At 31.8% G+C, this 26,884-nt stretch overlaps 1 protein-coding gene across 1 annotated transcript in view; it reads right to left on the bottom strand.

Moving 5' to 3' along the window:
- Positions 1 to 2,749: 2,749 nt before the first annotated feature.
- LOC114329335 (mortality factor 4-like protein 1) overlaps positions 2,750 to 26,884 on the bottom strand; it is a 43,725-nt gene continuing 19,590 nt past the window's right edge. Inside the window, exons 3-4 of the mRNA XM_050656301.1 lie at positions 15,227 to 15,550; positions 2,750 to 3,667 (exon numbers count right to left, since the gene is read on the bottom strand). Of these exons, the coding sequence (XP_050512258.1) occupies positions 3,354 to 3,667; positions 15,227 to 15,550 (638 nt within the window). The 3' untranslated portion in view covers positions 2,750 to 3,353. The remainder of the gene's footprint in view (positions 3,668 to 15,226; positions 15,551 to 26,884) is intronic.

Below are 26,884 nucleotides of genomic sequence, written 5' to 3'. Positions count from 1 at the left end.
CACTGTAATTAAATTCTGCATAGAGACGTGTTTTTCCCGATTTACTTCGACGAAAATTTTCCCCGGAAGATGCGGGTTTTTCCAACAAAATCTTTATTTTTCAACTAAAATTTTAGATAAGTAATTGTTTATCAATAATTAAATAACTTGGTAATATAAAAGCCCTTTTCGTATAGATTATAATTCCAGAAGTCGATGGAAATTTAATGAACAGTTTAGCAACAATTAAATTGTTAATTAAAAATTTACGGTTGCTATAATAACCACAATAATTACGATACATAAGAATAACTACGATTTTTGTATAAAAAAACACTGTACCTATCTCATGTACTTTACAGAATTGACATTGGACTATTTAAGCGACCTCAGGAATTTTTTAAATTATAAACAATTTTTTGGCTTATAAACAAATAGAATATATCGGGAAATATTAAATTAAATTAAATCATGAAAACGGTATTGAAAAAAAAGCGGCAAGACGCTTCTTTTAAAAGAACAACGTTTAATTGTGATGAGTGGTTCTCGAATTACAACCGGTCAAAGTTGACCGGCATTTACGGCAAAGATATAAACAATAGGATCATAATTCTCGAACCATCCCCTTTTTGATTTTGTCCTCTTTCTCCACACCAATTTTCATATCTTTAAAATACTCATACCATATATTATTATAATAAAAACTATCGATATTACGAGTGAAAATGGCCAAAAATAGCAAAATTCCAATCAAAAATTAGGTTGGAGAAAATGTAATCTCAAAGTTCAAAATCGGCGGTATACGTTAAAAAAATAGATTTTCTCGGCTTCCCATGGAGCAATTTTCTTCATTCTTTTTTTGTTCCCAAGTAACTCGAGTAGAGCTATCTAACTAACACATTATTAAATGTCAAAGTTGCTTTGGTTTTGTTATAATAAATTTATTTATTTATTATAACAAAAATTTTTAATTTGTTTAAATAAAGATTGTTTAAATAATTATGCAGCTTTAAATTGAGAATATTTGTGTTTTTAATGTTAAAAGGTACACTTGTAGTAAGTTTATCTAAAAAAAGTCTACAACTGGAAAAATATGTAGTTTTCTTTTCTTATAAATAAATTAATATATTATAACAAAACAAAAGCAAGTATGACATTTAATAATGCGTTGGTTAGATGGCTCTACTCGAGTTACTTGTGAACAAAAAACGAATGAAGAAAATTGCTCCATGGGAAGCCGAGAAAATGCATTTTTTTAACGTATACCGATTTTGAACTTTGAGATTACATTTTCTCCAACCTAATTTTTGATTGGAATTTTGCCATTTTTGTCAATTTTCACTCGTAATATCGATAGTTTTTATTATAATATGTTATGGGTATTTTAAAGATATGAAAATTGGTGTGGAGAAAGAGGACAAAATTAAAAAGGTGATGGTTTGAAAATTATGATTCTATTGTTTATATCTTTGCCGTAAATACCGGTCAACTTTGACCCGTTGTAACTCAGGAACCACTCATCACAATTAAACGTTTTTTTCTTTTAAAAGAAGCGCCTTGCTGCTTTTTTTTCCCAATACCGTTTTCATGATTTAATTTAATTTAATATTTCCCGAGATATTCTATTTGTTTATAAGCCAAAAAATTGTTTATAATTTTAAAATATTCCTGAGGTCGCTTAAATAGTCCAATTTCAATTCTGTAAAGTACATATAAGATAGGTACAGTGTTTTTTTTTTATATAAAAATCGTAGTTATTCTTATGTATTATGATTATTGTGGTTATTATAGCAACCGTAAATTTTTAATTAACAATTTAATTGTTGCTAAACTGTTCATTAAATTTCCATCGGCTTCTGGAATTATAATTTATACGAAAAGGGCTTTTATATTACCAAGTTATTTAATTATTGATAAACAATTACTTATCTAAAATTTTACTTGAAAATTAAAGATTTTGTTGGAAAAACCCCCATTTACTGGGGAAAATTTTCGTCAAAGTAAATCGGGAAAAACACGTCTCTATGCAGAATTTAATTATGGTGAATTTTTATTTGGGTAAAAAGACTAAGTTTTCACTCTAATGGCATATAAAACAACATAATGCTATTCTACATCCCACCAGAATGAAAACAATGGGAACCTTCTCTGGTTACACCTCCGAGGCTTCTACAATTTGCAAGCCATACGGATGCTGAGACTAAGGAAGATGAGAGAATTCTACAATTTGCAATTCACGTCCCATCTGCTCAGCGCGGTAAAGTTCCAAAGAGAATAGTTCCCTTCGTACTCCAATCAGAGAAAATGTAAATCAAATATGAATAACCATTTTCAATTTCGTTGCAAAACGAAAATACAGCCGAACCATATTCTAGTCCAATCAGAGAGTGCAGCAAGCACCTCTACCGGTTTCGAAACTTATTAGTCTCTCATCAGGAGGCACATATGCTGCTCTCCCTGATCCAACCAAAACAAAACCCCGGCATGCAGTCCCGGTTGCAACGAACGAAATGGCATAGATGCCCTAGCGGCAACTGCTAGCAAAAAGACTTGTTTTCATTCTGGTGGGATGTAGAATAGCATTATGTTTTTTTTTTATATGCCATTAGAGTGAAAACTTAGTCTTTCTGCTAGCAGTTGCCGCTAGGGCATCTATGCCATTTCGTTCGTTGCAATCCGGGACTGCATGTCGGGGTTTTGTTTTGGTTGGATCAGGGAGAGCAGCATATGTGCCTCCTGATGAGAGATTAATAAGTTTCGAAACCGGTAGAGGTGCTTGCTGCACTCTCGGATTGGACTAGAATAGGGTTCGGCTGTATTTTCGTTTTGCAACGAAATTGAATGGTTATTAATTGTTGATTTTTTTTATTTGGGTGTTTTTGTTAAAATCTTTGGAGTTGTAGAGCAAAAATTGAAAAAAACACGATTTTCAGGCGCCATTTTGTTTATAAAAAAGTAGCACACTATCTGCGGACTTCGCATACCTATAGTATTAATATATACGATCATAAGATTCGATTCCAGCAACAAAATTGCTGGTAAATAACTTTTCCTTGTATTTTGCTAATTAGCCTAGAGTAACATACCAGTTTTTGTTTTCCTAAATAGAAGCGTTCTGGAGGTATTTAAAGAATGCTAATTACAAGGCGCCATCTGCAAAGAGCTCTAGTTCCCTTAGTAAGCATTTTCGTATTATATGAATTGGGTTAAATTGTTATAAAATTATTTCAGGAATCTACGGTCTTCGGTGGCAGGAGAGTTTCTGGACACCCTGTATAACTCTGTCTTAAAACTACATCCCGAAAACAACATGTAAATTCTTTGGATATGCAGCTGCATTAGTCGCAACTATCCCAGTCGAGTTCGTCCTGATATCACAGAGCCTTCCTATGGTATTCAGGAGAAGCATTCCCGTAATCCTGAAGGCTAAATAACTGCGCACTATTCTTTAATAAATATTTCAGGAAGTCTTGTACGTTTTGTAGCAACAATTGTATGCTACGTTCATCTAATGGGGTGTAAGCTAGCATGGCACCTAGTCTGACGAAGAGACGCAGAAGGTGGATCGCTCCGTAAATGTCCGACATCGGCTTATCGGGGTAATTCTGGAGAATCTCGGCGTATTGTGGTCTCTCGAATTTATATAGGAGTTGCGTGCCTAACATTACGTTGAAGTATTCTTTAATACCTAGAAATCATTAAAAAAATTAGATGATATTTAAACAAATTAAATATTTTAATTATACAGTTAAGGTATAAGGCGGCGTTCATACTCGGGCGATAGCCGATAAGCGATATTTTATCGCCACGACATATTGCTAGAAAGGTTTAAAGAGAACGAACGATAAATCGCAGCAACCATGCGATGATGGTGGAGGCACAATTATTCATTTCAGTTAAAATTATGAACTCAAACTCAATTAAGGAAGACGTTGTAGTGGCTTATTGGTTTAGGCGTAGAATGAAAAGAAAAAGTAAAAGTAGCATAAGTAATTATTTTAATAATTTTGACCGGTCTAGAATGTCTATTTTTGAAAAAAAGATGTAATTTAAAAAAATCAGAATTTTTAAAATTATCGTAATTCTTATATTCTTTATGTTGTTCTGAAGCTATTTTCTTGTGGCATTTTTATAATCAAGTATATTCAAATGGGAAATAAGCCACAATTTTACCTAAAAATGATTTTATTAACGTTTCGACGCCCAAGTCGGGTGTCGTTGTCAAAATACAAAATAATACTAAATAAACAAAAATGTTGTTGCTTAGTAAAAAATTCTTCTATAATTTATTTAATCTGACTCATTTATATCGGCAATTCAGACACGTATTATACATTTTAAAGTAGACGACTTTAAAATGATATTGCCAATATTGATGAGTTGCATTCCTGGGACGACTTTACTAAAAGATAGTTCATTCGATTACATGAAATCAATCCCAACTCAAGAATATCCGCCACAAAAAATCATAGCATGTGATCTGTCTTTAAAAAGACAACCAAATGCAACGGTGGCACTGAAATTCTCGCGTTAGAGATTCCATAGTAAATCACGAGGGAAAACCAGGAAAAACCTCGTGATACTATCCCGACATCGTAAGTATTTGGGTTTACATTTAGTTTACTCTCAAAACTAATACCGAATTCTGACTTGATATTTTAAATTTTAAATAATACTAAAATACTCAATGTACTAACTCGATATGTTACTGATTTACTAATTGTGGTATTTTTTATTAATTTATACTATTTAAGTTTTTAGAAGAATTTTTTACTAAGCAACAACATTTTTGTTTATTTAGTATTATTTTGTATTTTGACAACGACACCCGACTTGGGCGTCGAAACGTTAATAAAATCATTTTTAGGTAAAATTGTGGCTTATTTCCCATTTGAATATACTTGCTTATATTCTTTTGATAATCACTCCAAAAATACCCAATGATATATAACCAGATTTTAGTTTTTTGTGTATTAAATATTTCACCGTTTTTACTATTTCTGTAGGGTAAAAAATAACCGAGATAGAAACGTTTAAAGCTTAAATTTTGCTGCGAGAACCATGTAACCGGTGCAATTTAACCATTTATTTAAAAAAAAGTAAGGGATCTAAAAGTTCAACTTGGTTTAATAGCCCTTGGAATTAGCTTTCAAATGGATTTTAGGTAAATCTGATATCATAAAAATTAACGGAGTTAATAAAAAAAAACAATAACCTTTTTTTTGAAAAAGTTTTTAAAAGATACATTTTGAAAAAATGTTAGCGCATAAATTTTAATGCTATCGACTCGTTCGGGTGCTCATTTGATAGATATTTCTAAGTACTTTGACAAATGTTTAATAAGTTTATGTTAAAAAATGCACCATTTTCCCGTTATTTAAGCTTGAATATTTAGATTTGGGTACTCGCCGAACTTTAAGTTTATAACTCACTTTAAGTTAACACTAAAAGATTTTTCTAGTAAGGAGTTTATTTAGTTTTTTATTAGCTTCAATTTTGGTAATAACAATCCTTTTGCGAAGTTATTTGTGAAAAATCGGTTAAAAACATGCATTTTTCTCATGAAAAAATAAAATATTTGATCTTTAATAACTCAAAAAGTTTTAATTTTTTTAAATAACTTTATATAATAAATTTTGCTTAGAATTTGTCCCCCTATCGAATTATGGTGTTATTCTTAATAACATAATTTTCACCCCCGAAGAGGTTGCATCCACCCCCAGGGTAAAAGCGCAAGTTGGAACCATGTCACCTTTGGGTGAACAGGGAAAAGTGTACTTTTGAAGTGTGTAAAACAAATAATTCCTAGCTGAGCGTTTTCGGCTTATAAAGCCATCTTCGGAGCTATGCTACAATAGAAAGGTCTCTAATGAATAATTGATATTAGAATTCAAAAGTTTAACTTACGTCAAAAGGTTCAAAATACCACTATGAGGAGAGATGGATCCCATGTACGATATACAAAAAATACTTCTATTACTTGTACAGTTTTTTAATGATGGAAAAAATATAGAAAAAAACCTTGTCTGTATTTTGAATAAAGGTGGTCAATTCTTGCTGTTCTTAGTCGGAAAAGTTGAAAAAACATATATATTACAAGCACAAAGGACTTTCACGAAAAACTACATTACATATAACAAAAATTTGATCATGGTAAGGTCACGAGACCTTACCATCTGATGTGTGCTGTGTCAGTATGAAGAATGGCGGAATGGCGGCATGTAGTCTGGTGGATTTTAATGACAGCTGACACAGATAGTGTGTGCTGGTAAAGGTACTTTCATCTTTTCTCATGACAAGTGACAGTTGACATATGACATTTTAGCAATCGAATTGAACAACTTTTCAACATGGTCTGTAGTTACATAAATCTAGTTTATTTAAATTATAATGAAATACATATTATTGAAAAAGGAAACTTAAGGTCCAAGATAAATCAGTTGACAAGTTTTCCTTGAAAAAACTGAATTTTTTTTTCACATGTAATGTATTAATATAATGTAAAACATTTTCGGTCGCATTCAGGAACTCATCGAAAACTCCAGGGTACCGCCTTTGAGGGCATTCCTCAATAATGTGGCGGACGGTCTGCCGTTGCGCACCACAGTCACACTCAGGATTAAGGGCCTTTCCCCATCTATGCAAGCTGTCAGCACATCTACCGGTACCTGTTCTTATTCTGTTCAGCGCCGTCCATGTATAGCGGAGCAATTCAAAGCCTGGCGGTTTCTGATCGATACAGGCCAGTTGGTGTGATTCCTGTGGTGAGTCGCTCTCCCATTGTCTTCTCCAAGCGTTGGTGAGGTGAAATGTTCCTGATGTAAGGAGGTGGCCTTAACAATGGGGGATATCTGGAGCGCAGTCTGTTCATTTCGATATCAAGCTTATCATGGTGGATGGGTAGTTGATGGTTAGCCTCGATTTTTCGATATTCTCTGAGAAGAGAATGACTTCTTCTTAGTTTCGGCGGTGGAATATGACTCAGAATGAGAAGCCAATAGTTCGGTGTTGGTCGAATTGTACCTGAGATCATTCGCATTGTCTGGTATAATTGGGTGTCAATGATCTTCGTGTGTTTGCTATTGAGCCATATCGGCGAAAAATATTCAGCCGCCGAGTATACGAGTCCGAGAGCGGATGATCTGAGTACGGAGGCTGAGGACCCCATGTGGTGCCACATAGCTTTTGGATTATATTATTTCGCGTCTTCAGTTTTTCTGCCGTTCTTTGTAGGTGTTCCTTAAAACTTAAAGTTCTGTCAAGAGTCACTCCAAGATATTTTGGTGTTGAGTTATGAGTGAGTAATCTGTTTTCAAAGTGAACGTAGAGTTTTTTTGTTGGCCTGGGCCATTTCAGATGTAAACAGCACACTTCAGTTTTCGTTGCATTGGGCCGTAGCCTCCATTTGCGAAAATATTCACCCATAACAGCAAGGTCATTCGTCAGTATTGTTTCTGTAACGTTCATGTTATTATGTCTTGCTGCAATGGCCCAATCGTCAGCGTAGCCAAATTTCTGCGAAGTTGTCCTAGGTAGGTCCGCGATGTATAAATTAAAGAGTAAGAGTGCCAAAACAGATCCCTGTGGCAGTCCATTGCTGAGCTTCATTTGGACACTTCATAAGTTGCCCTTTGTGACGTGAAAAGGTCTGTCGGTGAGCATGCTATCAATGAGTTTGGTTACCTTTTGGCATGGGATGGAAAGCAACCGATGTTTTTTGCTTTCTTTGAAAACCTGCTTCAATATGTGTTGTTAGGGATATGATCTGATCTGTGCAGCTGCGGTTAGGTCTGAATCCTGCTTGCTCAATAGGTATCACCCCCAATATGTTGTTACTAATTCTGTTGTGGATTAAGCGTTCCAACAGTTTATAGCCACAGCTCAGCAGTGCAATCGATCGGTAGTTTTGGGGTTGATCATTTGCTTTTCCTGGTTTCAATATGGCTATAATGGAGGCCTTTTTAAGGGAATGGGGATTTCTCCTGATTTTAATATATCTGTGTAGAAATCAGCCAGCCATTTCCTAGCACATTTGCCACAATGGAGTAAAAATTCTGGATGTATTTTATCGGAGCTGGGTGCCTTTCCAGACTTAATTTCTGATATTGCTGAGGTAATTTCGTCTGGAGTAAACTCGTCAGAGTATTCAGATGTAGGTGGGCATGCAGACTTTAGTATTGTTAGTTCTTGTTTTACTTTGGTGGTGTGGCCACGATCTCCAGGTGCCCTTGAGTTTGCTACAATGTGGGAGGCCACTCTGTTGGGAACTATTGGTACTTTGTCTCTAGTTGAGTGTCTGCTACTACCAAGTTTTCTAAGTAAGAACCACGCTTTTCTGCTTGATTTACTAAAGTCTAGTTTTTCCACAGTTTCCATCCATTTTTGCCGTCTGGCTGCATCCAAACTGTGCAGTAGTTCGTCCGCAATTTCTTGGTTTTTGCTTTCGTTGTATTCTTGATACAATTTTTCGCATTTGTAACTATCAATAAACACTACTTTCCTATGAAACAACAAAAACGAATTCTTAAATTAACACACTACTGCACTGAACAGATATCGATAAAGATGACAGAACAGATTAGAGAAAATCTGTCGCAGGTTTGTCAAAATAACAGTGATAATTTCTCTATGTTGCCTAATTAGTTATTTAGTTATATGTTCGATTTCTTGTTAGAAATAAAAAAATTTAGTAGTTCCAAGATACACAGAATCTAGGCATGGGATAAAAAGTTTATTAGAAGAAAGTTTATTTTTTTCTTCTTAATGGCAGTACAGGCTCCTTTTTTCAATATTTTATTTAGTTATAGAGTAATTTCCACGTACTAACATATTTCTGAAATTGGGCTCTGTGCCGCCATTCTTTATTATATTACGAATATGTGTGCCAAATAGCTCGACCAAAATATTCAAAATTAGAGCCGCAATCTTGGAACGCGTTTGTTGCTACCTGTTGATCGCTACTGTAGCCTTTTAAATAAAATATTTAAAAAACGAGTCCGTACCGCCATTAAGAAGAACAAAAAACTACACTTTCTTCAAATAAACTTTTTTATCCCATGACTAGATTTTGTCACATTGGAATCATTAAAAATCGATTATAAGCTTCTTTTCATGAGCATTTTTCAGTGCGTCACAAATGATGGAAAAAAAGGTAAGTCCGTGATAATATACATTTTATTGACATGACATTTTAGTTAAATCTGACAGTTGTCACATTTTATTTGCAATTTGGCATAAAATCAAATCAATTGTGTTTATTGCATTTATAAAATGGTATTTCCTTTGATTTGTATAGTCTTATAAATTGAACAGATTATATTCGTAGATATATTATAGAATTCTCTAATAATTCGTTTTTTCGATTATAGCGCCATCTATTGACAACTAGAATAAATGTTATACAGTACAACCTGCCATATCCGGACCTCCCCATATCCGGACGGTTCTGTGCCGTCCGGATCTACCGAAATCTACCGAGAAAGGGAGTCCTGCTTGGACAACGCACTAAAAGAAGAACTAAAAGATGGCGAAATAATGTATTATAGAATCTATAAAACGTGTCTATCGACGAAAGTTATTGACGGCGTTGATTACTGAAATGTATGAAGGAGAAAACGGGTCAGAGTCTGTAAAAGAAGTAGTGGTCTTGATATCCGGATTTTTTCATATCCGGATCGGTCTGTCGCCACATTGATCCGGATATGGCAGGTTTTACTGTAAATGTCACCGACGAAATGTAATCACCGACGTGCGTTTTTTTTTTGTCACATGCAATTTAATGCCTTAGAAAGAAATCGAAAAACTGTGACGCACTGAAAGATCCTCATGAGAAAAAGCATACAAAAGGTAAAAATACTATAAATAAGTAGTAATAAATTATTTTTAGTAGATATAAAATATAAACGTCAAAACAAAATACAATGCGCTTGCGTCATGCACAATTCCGATTATCGAATAATTTTGACAGGGTAAACGGTGTCGAAGTCATTTCTATTCACTATTCCGATTGTAGAGATTCCGAGGGAGTTATGGAATACCGATTTTGACTATTTCTATTCGACATGGCCACTTCTATTCGATTTTCCTGACTTCTATCATCGAAATGAGTTACAGAATAGGCATGATTATTGTTAGCACAACACTGTGCCTTCATTTTTGATAGTATAGTGTCACTGTCGTACTGCCGACGCACTGTTGCCACACTGTTAAAAGTTCACAGAACTTTCGAAAACAATATTGATGGCGCGCTGATGTAGCCTCTTAATGATGACGGGCTGATCATGATACATAACATATTATATCAAAATAGACGTAATACTCCAGGCTGTGGGTGAAAAATAGGTCGATTTCAGGATATAATTCAGGAATTTTTGAAACCTATCAGGTGTTGTAAAGGACGATGCCAGGAATAACTTCTACTAAAATGTGACCAAAAATATTGTGAGCTTTTTTTTATTGCGATTTTTATTTGTTAAATTTGCAATTTTTAAAGATTTTTAATTTTAAAACTACAGTAAAAGTAAATTAAAAGACCTACAATTTGAGCTATGGTAAGTTTAATTTCGTTTATTGGTTATTGCAAAACAACCTGCGGAAGGTCCAAAATGGCCGTTTTTTACAATTGCGTTATTTATGGTACAAATAATTTTTTTTATTTCTTAAAGCTTTAAAATGAAGATCTTTTAATTCCAAACGTAAAAAAAATTGTAAGGCCGGATTAACGAATTTGTTGCTTAGATATTATAAATTGTTTATCCCAAGAGGTCAAATGTCGAAGGCTATAACTTTTTGAAAAAAAAATCATAGAGAGTTGGTGAAACATCCAGTCTCCTTCTAAAGAGTTATATTTTCATATTCTGATGTAAATAAATGCTTAAAACATTTTTAAACCTCTAATTTTTCGGTTTGAAAATAAGGGGACAAATTTAGTTATAAACATTTAGAGCTGAAGCGGCCCTGTACATCCTATGAGTTTTTAACTTACAGATTATTGTTGATGAAGATGAAACAAATATTTATAAAAAAATTAAAATTTTCTACAACCAACTGAAGCCGAGATAATTGTTTCTTTTTTCTTAAATCGTAGTGCCTTTATTTATAACAATTAAGAAATTATTTTACAGTCACTGACTAAAGAAAAACTTATATTATCTTAAAATAAAAATTATTATAAAATATAGTTACATTTAATTATTAAAAATTATTTTTAAAATCGGTGCTTTTGCCAGCGACCGAATTTTGCATATCGCCCGGCTCGCTTCAAATGCGCGCGCTCGCAAAATTTTTACGTAACAATTTAATAATATTACCATTATAATATACAGTCTATTTACCACTGTATTTGTTTTTCTTGATAAACTTTTATATGTGAAATCTCATTTCTGAAGAAATAATATTACAAAAATGATACATACATATATATGAAATATATAACTATATTTTTAATTTTTTCAGTGTTATATAAATATAATAATAATAATAATGTTACTTCTTATTATACAATATAAAACTTTTTCTTCTTGTAGTGACTATCCGTTTTGGATGTTGGCGACCATCATGGCAATCTGTACTTGCACACTAAATCGGTACTGCTGCTCTAAAAAGATTTGTAGTTGTTGTGTTGAACGACGTACACCGAAAGAAAAAAGTTCTTGACATAAAGAAACTTTATTAATATTTAAGAAAGATCGACTTGGCATATTGCCTAAGAAATATATCTTTGTATGTAAGATATAATTTTCTAAAATATTTCAAATAAATTCTACTATAGCCAAAGAAATATATCTTACACATGATTGAACTATCACTTTCTGGCAAACTTCAAACCCATTTATCAGAAAGAAATTACACTTAATGTTAATTAATTTTATTAGTCATAAAACTATATTTTCTACACATTACAAAACTATTCTTTCTGAGCAATAATATTTCTTGGTAAGGAATATTATTATCTTACTATTAATAATTAATGTATTTAATGTTAAGAAATATATTTCGCAAAGATAAACGTATATTTAGAGTTAAGTTAATATTTCTTGACAATAAAGTGATATTACATACGGCGAAATAAATCATTGTGTTAAGGTAAAATCATTATTTATTAATAAAAACAAGATATAAAACGTTATTATTACATACAAATAATTTCTCCACTCTTAAACCACTGGATTCTACACAACAATAAATGGATGGAGAGGCAAATCCAACTTCCTCAAATTTTCCTTCTGTTGTTAATAGCACTTTGTATATCAGCAATTCGCTAAAACAAAATCGTTATGTAGAAAGAGTAAACTTACTTTAATAAATTTTTTTTATAAAGATATAGATATTTATTTTGACAAATGTAGGAAATACAAAAACAACAAATATACGGCCCCACATAAGAACTATTAATACTAATAATTATCAATCATATTTAGTTCAAACATGGCATTATTTAACCTACAAATCTTTGTTTGTTTTTTTTTCTTTTTGGTAATGAAATATTAATTATTTATCTGTATAATATTAAGTCACACAATAAACATTGTTTAGCTAAAACAAGAGGGAAAATACAACCAATGTAAAACATTGAAGAAGACATAATAATATGTAATTTTCTTTATTTTTATAATCTAAAAGAGACAGCATACCTAATCATTAAGGAATTTTATTACGGAAAAGTATTATTAGTTTACATCTTAAGTCATTTAATACATATTAACTAATTCTCGGTTTTCGGCAATAACATTTCTTAACCATAAACATATATTTCTTTTAGACTAACTGATTTCTTTATCTCAAATAAATTAACAGAAAACATCATCAGCGTTGCACCCGCCATGTTTGATATAGCGTTGTATTGATAGATGATACATAAGTATACACATTTTTAAAAAGGTACTTACATGTATGAATTTCTACCATTTCTGGAAGGCCCCGTATTTGGTTAATAACTCATTTCTTAATATTGTTCTGAAGCTATAAAATATCATTCTGTCCCAGCTTTAAATTGTGGCTTATTTCCCAGTTAGAATAATAGGCTCCTTTATTTCAGAGTTGTCCATCATTATACCTAAAAAGCATATAAAGATCCTATTATGTTTCTTTTATAACCATTCGGATAAGCAACAATATTATTATTACATCTTAAATTACTCAATTTATTTTTATTTAATATATGTACGTACCTTCAAAATATCCGTTAATTTTTAAAGAACACTAATAAATCCAAAATCCATCTATATGAACATGAATATATCACGCCATCTTAACTAACACTGACGACTAAATCATTGCGCAATTCTTTTGCGGAAGAAAATCTCTCTGCAAGTAACATTTCGGCATTGATGACAAAGTTTTTATTTTATAACCACAGTTACTACAGAGGGTATTTCTGAAGAATTATTTCTTGCGGTTTAAAATATTTATTTGATTGCAAGAAAATTTCTTACTCACAAATATAAATATGGATTAACTTAACATTATATTTCTTATACTGCAAAATATTTGTAGTTTTCAATTTAAGAAATAAAAACTTTAGGATAAGAAAATTAAATGTAACCATTAATGCATTTCTTAGTATTGAAGAAATTATCTGTAAGAAATTATTGAGTTGTGTTTAAAAAACTCGTTTCTTTATATGTGAACCGGTATGTTTAAGTTAATAGGATATGTTAACTTTTAAGAAATATTGCTCAAAGAAATCGGTGTTTTAGGAGAAAAGAAATTGTTCTCTCGGTGTACGTAATATTTCTAGCAAGGTAATCCTTCGCCTTCCTGGTTCTCAGTTTACAAATGGGGTTTGCCAAATTGCCATGATGGTCGCCAATATCCAAAACAGATAGTCACTAGAAGAAGAAAAAGTTTTATATTGTATAATAAGAAGTAACATTATTATTATTATATTTATATAACAATGAATAAATTAAAAATATAGTAATATTATTTTTTTCAGAAATGAGATTTCACATATAAAAGTTTATCAAGCAAAACAAATACAGTGGTAAATAGACTGTATATTATAATTGTAATATTATTAAATTGTTTTCGGTCAAAATTTAATACAAGTTACGTAAAAATTTTAAGAGTGCGCGGATTTGAAGCAAACTGGGCGATTTGCAAAATTCAGCCGCTCGCAAAAGCACCGATTTTAAAAATATTTTTAATAATTAAATGTAACTATATTTTATAATAATTTTTATTTTAAGATAATATAACCCTTTCTTTAGCCAATGACTGTAAAATAATTTCTTAATTGTTATAAATAAAGGCACTACGATTTAGGAAAAAAGAAACAAAATTATCTCGGCTTCAGTTGGTTGTAGAAAATTTTTATATTTTGTTAAATCTTCATTTTGTCTTTAGCAACAATAATCTGTAAGTTAGAAACTCATAGGATGTACAGGGCCGCTTCAGCTCTAAATGTTTATAACGAAATATGCCTCCTTATTTTCAAACCACCCAACATTTAGCTCGGCTTCAGTTGGTCGTAGAATTTTTTTTATTTTTTTATAAATCTTCGTTTCGTCTTCAGCAACAATAATCTGTAAGTTAAAAATTTATAGGATGTACAGGGCCACTTCAGCTCTAAATGTTTATAACGAAATTTGCCCCCTTATTTTCAAACCGAAAAATTAGAGGTTTAAAAATGTTTTACGCATTTATTTTCATCAGAATATGAAAATATAACTCTTTGGAAAGAGATTGGATGTTTCACCAACTCTCTACGATTTTTTTTTCAAAAAGTTATAGCCTTCGACATTTGACCTCTTGGGATAAACAATTTATAATATCTAAGCAACAAATTCGTTAATCCGGCCTTACAATTTTTTTTTATGTTTGGAATTGAAAGATCTTTATTTTAAAGCTTTAAAAAATAAAAAAAATTATTTGTACAATAAATAACGCAATTATAAAAAACTTCCATTTTGGACCTTTCGCAGGCTGTTTTGCAATAACCAATAAACGAAATTAAACTTACCATAGCTCAAATTGTAGGTTTTTTAATGTACGACAACTTTCTATTAAAATGTTTTTCTCTAAAATCAATATCCTCAGCTGCAAAATTAAAAATCTTTAAAAATTGCAAATTTAACAAATGAAAATCGCAATAAAAAAAAGGCTCACAATATTTTTGGTCACATTTTAGTATAAGTTATTCCTGGCATCGTCCTTTACAACACCTGATACGTTTCAAAAATTCCTGAATTATATCACGTTTTTTCACCCACAGCCTGGGGTATAATACATCCAACGCTTTACTCACCTTTGATAATCTCAATTGTAGCAGACTCCTTACTGGAATTATTCGATTTCGTAGATTTCTTATAAGTTAAATAATTTTCAAAAATTTGATCGACACTATTCTTAGCGGGTAAATTGAACAACTTCCTTTGCCTCGTAATGACGTCCCAGTCGTCAACTAACCACGGCTTTAATTCGTCCGGAATCTTTACTTTCACTTCGACTTTGCTTTGATATTGCTCTTCAGCTTCGACGGATGGATCCAGGCGTCCTCGTTTCTTTTTAGGAACGTCCGAACTCGAATCTTGACCACTGGATGGGGTCGTAATTTCCCTTTTCTTTGTGCCTTTAAAATATATTTAACGATTATATACAGTTTGTTGGCAGATATTTTAAAGAAATGTACGAAATTAAGGCCTCAAGAGATGCTTTGTTCGGCTTAAATGTGCTGGTCCAGAGATGTTGACATGAATTAGGCCATGTACTTATATTTTATAAACTTAGAAAAAACATTTGGTAAAGTTCAACATATTCTACTTAGACCACACGCTGAAAAAATAGTTGGCAGGTACCAAAGTCGCTTCTGTAGACAGAAGTCAACAATAGACCAGATATTTGTTCTGCGACAGATCCTCGAAAAAACAAGTGAACATAACATCGACACACATCATATCTTCATAGACTTCGAAAGCGCATATGACAATATAAACCGAGAATTCTTAATAAAAGCAATGAAAGAATTTAATATACCAACACGCAATGAAAGAATTTAATATACCAACATAACTAATAGAACTGATAAAAGAATCTCTAAAAGTAGAAAGTAAAATCCGGATACAAAACGAACTAACGGAAACAATAGATGTGAAAAGGGACTACGCCAGGGAGACGCTCTATCATGCATCTTGTTCAACATCGTACTCGAGAAAATAATGAGGGACACAACAGTCAACACTCGAGGAACAATAATTAATAAAAGCGTGCAAATACTAGCATTTGCAAATAATGTTGACATAATCGCAAGATCAAGAAGAGAAATGATAGAGGCATTCAATCAAATAGAACGAGCTGCACAAAATAGTGGCCTTAAAATCAACCAGAACAAAACAAAATATATGCAGGTAAGTAAAAACACAGAAATAAGGCAGCCACAAAATATAACAATAGGAGAATACAACATTGAGGGGGTAAAAAACTTTACATACTTGGGATCCCTAGTCACATCTGATAATAACGTAGCAGAGGAAGTGAAGAGGCGAATATTTATTGCCAATAAAAGTTACCATGGCTTAGTTCGGCAACTAAGATCAGATAGCGTCGCAAGGAAAACAAAATGCCAAATATACAAAACCCTAATAAGACCGGTACTCACATACGGCTCAGAAACCTGGACACTCACTAAAAGAGAGGAAACATTGCTAGCCACCTTTGAAAGAAAAATCTTGCGACACATATATAAGGGCACAAAAGAAAATGGAATTTGGCGAAGAAGGTACAACTTTGAACTATACGAAATATACCAGGATCCAGATATCATAACATTCATTAAAATAGGACGGCTGCGTTGGATGGGACATGTAGAAAGAATGGAAGAAGGCGAAATACCAAACAAAATATTCAAACAGATGCCAGTAGGAAAAAGAACAAGAGGAAGACCGAAGCTGAGATATTTAGAACAAATAGAAAATGATATAAAAACCTTAAAAATAAAAAACTGGAGAAAAAAAGCACGAAACAGATCAGAGTGGAGAAGAATCCTGGAACAGGCCAAGACCCAGAAAGGGCTGTCGAGCCAATGATGATGATGATAATTATTTGTATGTCCAAGAAAAATTATTTTAAATTGAATTAATTGACACAAAAAGAAGAATGTATTTAATTTATTTAACTCAAAATACATTCTACTGCTGACATAAAACGGAAAAAAATGTTTATTTGATAAATAAATACTGTTTGTTGCTTAAATTCAATATTCAACATACCAAGAGGCAGATGGGTGGCAGCTTGAACATTGAAATTAAGCAAAAAGCAATGTTTATTTGAGGAGCTTAGTATCAAAGACGGACAACTCCATTTTTATCAAAATTGAGTTAAAGGTACAGTCTTATAGGATTTTTTCCGGGGAATTCAAATCTGAATTGCTTTTAGACCTGGATCCCGCGTAAGAAAGAAAAGTTGATTAATAGCAAGCTGAAAATTTGTTAATAGCTTAACGGTGTCTAGTCGGACAAACTTTGATGCACGGGAACACTGGAACAGGGGAAGTTTTAACTGTGGAGCATGATAAACGTGTCGTCCTGACAAGTTTATGATTGTGAAAAATAGCAAGTTGTTTTTAAGTTTATTCGATAGCCAACGTTATGTAATATATGCGAAAATGTTTGTCCGACAAAAATGTTGGGCATTTTAACGAGTCCGACACGTAGAACATGTCACATCACAGGAATTATGTTGGTGATGAATAGCAGTCTGATTTTTGCATGAGAGTTTAATGAAAGGTTAAAAAAGCAATTGGAAGTTCTGTCCGACAAAATTAATGGGAAGTTTTCGTAGTCGGACATTCTAAACAGGTAAGATATAGACAAAAATGCTGGTGATAAATAGCTTTCCGACAAAGACGAAATTTAATTAAGTAAATTATTCCTTACCAAGAATGACTTGTCGGAAAAAAATAAGGGGTAGATTTTGTAGTCGGACAATTTAAAAAAATAATTTTTGAAATTTCAATAAGGGATGATTATTCTATGTCAAAAGTACCTGCAATCAATTACAATCGATATCTTTCGATTTATGTCAACATCATTTAGATACCTCACTGTAATACATTTATAGTAGATCAGGCAAATTATATTATGGATTGAGTGGTCTAGCTATCTTTGTCTGCCACATGCGCGGGATCGCTTGGTTAAAAGAGATAGATAGACCACCTATCGAAACGCGGCCTACTGCGAATCCACAAACAGGGCGAATTTTCGATATGCGATTCGATTTTCTTCGCGTTACAGATATCGATGTTATTTGGAAAAGTTGTTCCAAATATAATTATAACCCCACATACCAAATTTTATGACATAATTCACAATTTTAGTTGTTTTTTTCAGTTGTTTTAGTCAGGATCCTAAATCCGAAAATTGGGCTGTCCCGAGATGCATCTCGAGACAGCCAAAAACGGTTTTTTCGATTTTTTCGGTCTTTCCGCTCAGATATTAAAAATTCTGCCTCTGCCATTTAAAAGAACGGCAAAAAGTACTCAAAAAAATACTATTTAAAAGTTGGCCAAATGATGTTAACATAACCTAAATTTTTTTTGAAAATTTCAAAAAATTTTCCTGGGCTCATTTTTTATTACAAAAATTTGAAAAAATTTAGATTGTTTTGTGTTCGAAAGATACAACCTCTTGAATTTTTTTAGATTTTTTAAAGTAAAATGGCGCCTACAAAAAAATAAAACCTAAAAATTCTTCTTTTCTCGATTTAAGACGTTTTAGGACCTCTGGGAAGCTAAAAATTTGCATGAGGGCATAATTTTATATCCTTTATCGAAAACATAAGTAGCGGGGCTAATCGGTGCGGGGTCATTTTTGACCATCTTATCCCGCTATAGCCTTTCATCTGAACTCTATGGTTACATTAATAACAAGATCATCAGTTGGAGTTAAATGGATCATCAGTTAAATTTGAGTTATAGACGCTGGCTTGAAAGAGCAAGTAAAACGCGAAGCTGACTATTGAGTTATTGAGTAAAGGTCCTAAGAAGAGTTGTTGTCACCATTAAATTACTTGATCCCATGAGAATTTAACGAGTCGTCATAAAGGAAATTACTTAAGTTGTCTTGTATACTTTGCATTTGACAACTTCTTAGCTCAGCATTTACAGCGGAATGCGAATAAAGAAAAAGGTTCAGTTAGCTATCTGTCTGACCAAACTTGCAATGAATTCCTGGAAGCGATGAAAACAAAACATGTAGAAACTTTTGACGCTGTAAATGCTTTACTTAAAAACTACGGATCCATCAAATATATTTTTTCAGTTAAGCAATAATAGACAAAAAATCTCTGCATAATAAAATGGATACCTTTGAGACAGGTTAACTAGGATAGGTACTATTGGCACTGATTTGGGCAAGGATTTTAAAACGAGTGAATGCAACAAGCAAAACGTTAGAAACTGTGGACTTGAACGTGTCAATTGGAGTAGAATTAATGACATTTGAGCTTTGTTGGAGACGTAAGAAATAAATTAAGCGAAATTGAACTAGAAGCCAAAAATATTTTTTGTGAAGACAAAACAAACATATTCTATAGAATTGGCCTTCAAAAAAACAAAGAAAAAAACATATTTCGATGAAGCAGTTGAAAGTGAAACAATTAAAGGGGCAAGAGATATTCAGAATTGAAGTACCTATTTAATGTTATACAGGGTGTCCCGAAAAGATTGGTCATAAATTATACCACACATTCTTGGGTTAAAAATAGTTCGATTGAACCTAACTTACCTTAGTACAAATGTGCTCATAAAAAAAGTTACAGCCCTTTGAAGTTACAAAATGAAAATCGATTTTTTGAATATATCGAAAACTATTAGAGATTTTTTATTGAAAATGGAAATGTATCATTCTTATGGCCGGAACATCCTAAAACAAAATTATAGTGAAATTTGTCCACCCCATAAAAATTTTATGGGGATTTTGTTCCCTTAAACCCCCCCCCCCCAAACTTTTGTGTACGTTCCAATTAATTCATTATTGTGGTACCATTAGCTAATCACAACGTTTTTAAAACTTTTTTGTCTCTTAGTATTTTTTCGATAAGCCAGTTTTTATCGAGATGCGGCTTATTTTTTAATAAATTTACATAAACATTGTATGGGGGTTTTGTTCCTTTAAACCCCCCAAATGTTTGTGTACGTTCCAATTGAACTATTATTTTGGTACCATTAGTTAAACACAGTGTTTTTAAAACTTTTTTGCCTCTTAGTCTTTTTTTGATAAGTTACCTTTTATCGAGATGTGGCTTCTTTTTCAAAATATACCTAAAAATGTTAATTATAAATAAATTTTCAGATTATTAACAGGTCTCTATAATCGTACTTAACCATATACAAATATGTGGTGGATTCGACAACTATTCAAAATATCTCGATAAACAGTGGCTAATCAAAAAAGTATTAAGAGGCAAAAAAGTTCTAAAAACATTGTGTTTCACTAATACTGCCACAATAATAATGTAATTGGAACGTACACAAAAGTTTGGGGAGGTTTAAGGGAACAAAACCCCATAAATTTTTTATGGAGTGCACAAATTTCACTTTAATTTTTATTTAAGATGTTGCTGCCATAAGAATGCCACATGTCCATTTTTAATAAAAAATCTCTGAGAGTTTTCGATATATGAAAAAAAATCGATTTTCATTTTGTAACTTCAAAGGGCTGTAACTTTTTTTGTGTGCACTATTGTATATAGGTAAGTGAGGTTTAATCAACCTATTTTTGACCCCAGAATCTGTGGTATAATTTATGACCAATCTTTTCGGGACACCCTGTATATTATGCCACAATATTTCTCAAGATCTTTTAAAGAGAATATTTTAATATATTATAATTATTAATCTAAATAAAGAAGTCAAAAAGGGAATTAATATTTTAAGCAAGGAATATAAAAAATATGTTGATGAAACCAAAGAGAACTTGCATAATGAAATTATTCATTTTATAACGTTATACCAAAATTTGAATACATTTGAAAATTTGGTGTCATCCAGGATGTAAAGGCAACTTTTGACAATTTTTAACTTTACTGCAAGTTTATTTGACGATACCAATAATTTCTAACGCGTCAGGCGAGCGGTCTTTTTGGCTTTAAAAAGAGTAAAGATACATATATTGAAGGTCAAAGGTTCACGAAAACCTAGAGGCATTATCACTATCGTATTATAAAAAATAAAGAAGTGGAGCAACTGAATTTTGATAGTAGGTATTAATATTGCAGTTTGCTAATGCCTAGTCAAGAAAAAAGTGTGCAAATTTTTGCCTTATATATTTTTTAGAATATGTTTTTTTTTGTTTGTCATGTGTTGTTCTGTAGAACTTTCTGTTTTTTTTATATATTTTTAAATATATTTTTTGGAATATTTTATATACCGTGCGTCCACGGATAGGGTGCCCAAGAGGAAAAACTTTTTTATTTTCAATTTTAGCGAAAAATATTCATTGATATAAATAGTCATTCTTGATAAAAAGTTTTGCTTGTTCTAAAACCCCATAAAACGAAATCAAATTCAAGTTTTTCAAAACCTGCTTAATTTTGTAGCCAATTTTATGTAAATCCTTATAAATTTTTGAACTAAGTTCAAAATCGTAACAATAATCTAGTGTTGCTAACCTACAATGTATCTTAGTAACTGTCAACTCCGATAAATAATTTGCGAATTATCTTTTTTTTTCGACAATGTTAAGCGTTCAACAAAGAATTTATTAAACTCATACAGAAGTAAAAACTTCCGAGATGTATTCTGGTATATACCAGAATACATCTAGAAGTTTTTTAAACTATGGTATACAACCAACTATTGGGATTTTCCCATTGATTTTTTTTAAGAATTTATTGTTGGATGGTTAACATTGTCCTGTCGAAAAAGAATGACAATTCGCAAATTATTTATCGGAGTTGACAGTTACTAAGCTACATGCTACATTGTAGCTTAGCAACACTAGATTATTGTTACGATTTCAAACTTGGTGCCAAAATTTATTAGGATTTACATAAAATTGGCCACAAAATTAAGCAGGTTTTGAAAAACTTGAATTTTATTTCGTTTTATGGGGTTTTAGAACAAGCAAAACTTTTTATCAAGAATGACATTTTTCGCTAAGATTGAAAATAAAAAAATTTTCCTCTAGGGCACTCCATCCGTGGACACACTGTATATTTTAAAAATCTTTTTTAAAATTTTTTAAAAATGTATGGGTTTTACAATAAACGTTTATAGTTAATGCAGGTTAACGCATATTTTTTTATTAAAAAAATTGACAACGAAGAGGAATGAAGGGGGCCCTAAATCTCTAGTGCCCAGGGCCCGAAGGTAGGTTAAACCAGCACTGGTGGACACGCAAGTTAACCGAATGAAGACCAAGAACAGATAAATGAAGCAGAGGAAAACCACATACACGATGTCAAGATGGTTTGCGAAAGATTTGATCCATACTGTACAAGACTATGCATTCTGGATACAAACAGGAGAAGCCTATGACCCGCAATGGATTCAAAACATGCAATGATGATAATATACATTATTCGTGCCACGTAGTTATAGATCAATAAATTTTTATATAACAAACTGAGATTTAGAACGCGACTTAATCGTCATCTTACGAACGATGCTCTCCACAAAATTGAACGTGTCAATGAAATTATAATAAAAAGCTTTGATGTAGCCGTAGAAAAAACAAAACCTTGCAAACAAACATTACATAAAAGTAAACAGCTTAATCTCTTCAGTTTTATACCTCTAGGGCAATAACAAAAAAGTACCTTGTAAAGAAAATGTAAAGAGAGGAAACTTCTACAACAAACCCATCAACAGATGGGGTTATTGTAGACATTTGTATTTATAATGAAAAGTAGATACATGTACCATTTTTTTTTAAATATTGTCAACAATATTAAAAAAGCATACAAATCTTATCTGGCTATTAACCAACTCGGTGCTGATAACTATAAAGTTAGAATTTTAATGTTTCTTGATAACGTACAGTTTTTCTACACTGATATAAAAATTGGGAAGCTGTTTGTAACGAATTTTCATTCTCAAGTTTCATTCAATTATCTGTAGGAGCCATAACACTATATTTATGTACTAGTATAGAAATCTAAAAAAAAACTTTACCACTAGAATCCGTATTTAAAGAATTCATGTTTTTGAGCACTTTTTTTGACAGCGTACTTGGAAACAAACTTCAATTATTAATGACATTTGTAATTAAAGCAAGCTTACGACCGAATTTTTATTTGTACAAATCTTTACACCATTGGTATTTCACAATAGACCGGTCAATATGTTTATATAGGGTGTGACAAAAGTTGAAATTTCGTGAAATGAACATCGGATCGAGAAACTTAAGAGCCTAGGCGCAAAATTTCGGCTCCAATGCATTTTAAATACATTTATTTTTTTCGAATCCTGAGAAAACTAATAAGTATTTTTGAAAAATTTAAACGCAGAATAAAAGATTACATTATTACCGATGGCCGAAGGTCCCTGAAAACTTCTATAATGTTTATTTTAATAAGTTACAAGGGTGAACAAAAAGGGAAAAAAACTCGAAAAAAGGATTCGGCTGACGATTTGAAAAAAAATTAATACGAAGCACTGGTTCGAAATTTTGCGCCTACTCTTTAAAAAATACGTGTTCAATATTTTTCAAAAATTTATAGAATGACACAAAACACGACTCCTCACTAGATCCCTTGGAGATGGGGTGGGGGGCAAGTTTAATATATTAAATTAATAAGAACTCCAATTTTTTATTGTAGATTTGAGACATTATTTTTTCGAAATCTTGATAGATGGCTACAATATGTAGTACCAAAATTGAAAAAAAAAAACGATTTATCCTTATACCCTAGGAAAGTTATTGAAACCGTCTAATAATTCGAATAATACTCTTCTGAATGAAAAAACGAAAAACACGTGTTCAATATTTGACCCCCACCGTACAGATTCTGACTCTACAAAACATTCCTAAGTAACTGTATTCAGTACCATAAAAATTAGTTTGTAGACTTCATAGACCAGGACTAATCTGTAAAAAAACGTGTATTTTTGGATGTGAGAGGTGGCATTCGGATTTTTGCAGATAAAGTTAGGTGACACCTTCAGTAATAATAATTGACTTATGCTTAGGGTGGCCATAAATGGTTTGGCTCAGACCGGGACATCGTAGTTACCGGGGGGGGGGCTCCCCCGGTGAAGTTAATCCATGGAAATGGGTTGGTTTGTGAAACAAAACTAACATTATGTTTCTTCTTATTTATTACCTACAAGGTTAAAAACTTATAAATCATAGCAAATTCGTGTTTCTTCTTACACTAACAAAAAATGGCCCACTTCCACTTTAAACTTATTTTTAGTTTGAGGGTCCTGCCTGTTCATCAGATTCTTTTTCTTTTTCATACCAAAAGTATTTTTGGGAACTACTTATTTTTCTCAATGCGTCTTTGTTTTTCAAGAGCATCTCGTAAAATTGGTCGCAGGTGTATTTAAAGTTCACTCGAACCATCAACATTGAACTCATTGTTGTTATATGAAGTCGTGATTTCTCATTTGACCACAAGTTGTTCATGATGGAAAATACTCTTTCTACGGGAGCACTAGTTCCTGGCAAACACATAGCAAATTCGACCACTTTCAAAATAGTATCGTATGCAATATCCTTACTATAAAGCCTTGCGAATATTTGCTTCCATCGCTCTTCAACAGGAGTTTTTACTTTAGTTTTGTCCACTCTGTTCCATTCCGTTAAGTTTTCAGACACAATCTCCTTTACACACTGCCACTGGTCAAAGAGTTTCGTTTCTTCTTCTTCATCCTCAGATATTTTCTTGATCTGTGTGACATTAAAATTAGGTAGGCTGGTCTGGATATCACTCCATGACGGAACTGTTTGTAGCAAAATCCACTGCAAGTTATGTACGCCTCCGAAGCTCAGTTCCCATTTTTCTAAATAGTCAACACAAGTTTTGTAAAACTTTTTCACTGTTTCTGTAAAGTCCTGGACATTTAGTTCTCCTTCTTCCTGTAAGTTTAATATAAGTGTTTTTACATTAGTAGGAATAAATCCCTCTTCCGCTCTAGATTTCAACACACTTTTGAGCGAGGTTATACATTTTCATGCACTTTTTAAAACTGTACTAGTTTTTTTTAAGCTTTTATGAATTGCGATGAAACTATTAATAAATTATTATCTTTGTTAGTAAAAATATACATTTTTTTATTTTTGCGTGAAACCGGGACATTTTAGGGAATTTTCTGAAACCGACGGGACGCCCTCAAAAGCGGTCAAAACCGGAACTGTCCCGGCCAAACCGGGACGTATGGCCACCCTACTTATGCTCCTTCTCAAATATGCCCGGAACATTAATAAAAAAATTAAAATATTTAAAAATTTCGAAAAATATCGATTTTTTTCTGCTTTCTTTGCTTATAACTTTAAAACGGTTCGTTTTGGAACAAAGTCGTAAAGAAATAAAATAAAGATAATTGAATTTTGTATGATATACGACTGGTCAAAAATGTCTTAAGGTATTACCTTTTCTGCAATATATAGGGAAGTGCATTTAGATTTTCACTTCGGAAAAAATCAAACAAGATAAAACTTTTTGTAATTTCATTAAGAAATGTTTAGTAAACAACATATCAAAAAGTTCTACTCGAGAAGTGGGTGCTTCATTTTTTATTAAACAAATGAACAGCGAAGTTAGATGTTTTTTTAAATAACTCCGAAAATATAATTTTTAGAAAAAAACTGACTTGACCATTGAAAAATTCAGAAAATTTTACAAAAAAAAACCTTATATAAAGATTTTTCTAAAATTAAATCTCTAGCTCCTGTAATTTTTTATTTATAACGCTAAAGTCACCCTTCTCACACACATTGGCGCACTGTAAACTAGCGTTGGAAGAAGTGCACGGTTGAGTTTTTTTAATGTAATTCTTTAACTAATGGATCAAAAGAAATTTTACAAACTGGAAATGAAAGAAGATGAAATAAGATATCTTATGGTTGTAATAAAAAGAAATAAAATGTATGGACATAAGTACGGTGTGGGCGGAAATTGAGCCTTAAATGAATTTTGTTTAAAAATGATTTAAAATTGTGTAACTAATATAATTTTACTTATAAAACTCTCAAATTTGCACAACTTAACTCTCAATCATCTTACTAAACGATGTTTTATTCAAAAAAAATCTCAAAAATTTAATTCAAATAATACGATGTCTCAAAAAATGTAATTTTTGAAAACTTCGTAGTTTTACAGAATTCCCACCAATTTAAGATTACTCAATTTTGAATAAATATAATACAATTTTTTTGCTATTTTTTTAAAGCTTTGGATGTAATCTTTAAAAAACACTGAATTATTTTAGTTTAAAAATGAAATAAATAATTTATTTTTGAGAAAACTAAGAAAGATAACAAAAATGTAATACAAAAACCGAAAATTATCAGCTGAAAAAATGTATATACAGAGTGATCAAAACTTTTTTTTGTAAAACTTACCTAAAATACATTTAATAATAAGCTTCAACAATAATAAATATTTAACAAAAAATTTTTTTTTAGCTCTTATACAGTATGTCTGCGTAACTTAGAACCTATTGATAACTTTTTTAATATCAGTTTTACGAAAAAAAGTTATTCTTTATAAAATACTTTACATCGTATATAACATAAGATACAACCATCAACTATCAAATTTTGTTAATTTTGTACGAGGTATGTCAAAAATATTAATTTTACTCAAGAGTAAAGTACCTTTATATTTCACAATATCGAAAATTTTTATAAAGAAAAGTTGTTTGGAATTAAAAACTATGTTCCAATATGTAATTATATCCTTCTAATCGAAAATTTGTTTTTTTTTTAATATTCTTTCTAATACATTTTCATTTTTAATATTA

The sequence above is a fragment of the Diabrotica virgifera genome, chromosome 7 (assembly GCF_917563875.1).
Source record: "Diabrotica virgifera virgifera chromosome 7, PGI_DIABVI_V3a".
Taxonomy (NCBI): domain Eukaryota; kingdom Metazoa; phylum Arthropoda; class Insecta; order Coleoptera; family Chrysomelidae; genus Diabrotica; species Diabrotica virgifera.
The sequence above is the reverse complement of the archived record's forward strand: the minus strand, read 5'-3'. Positions and strand labels throughout refer to the sequence as shown.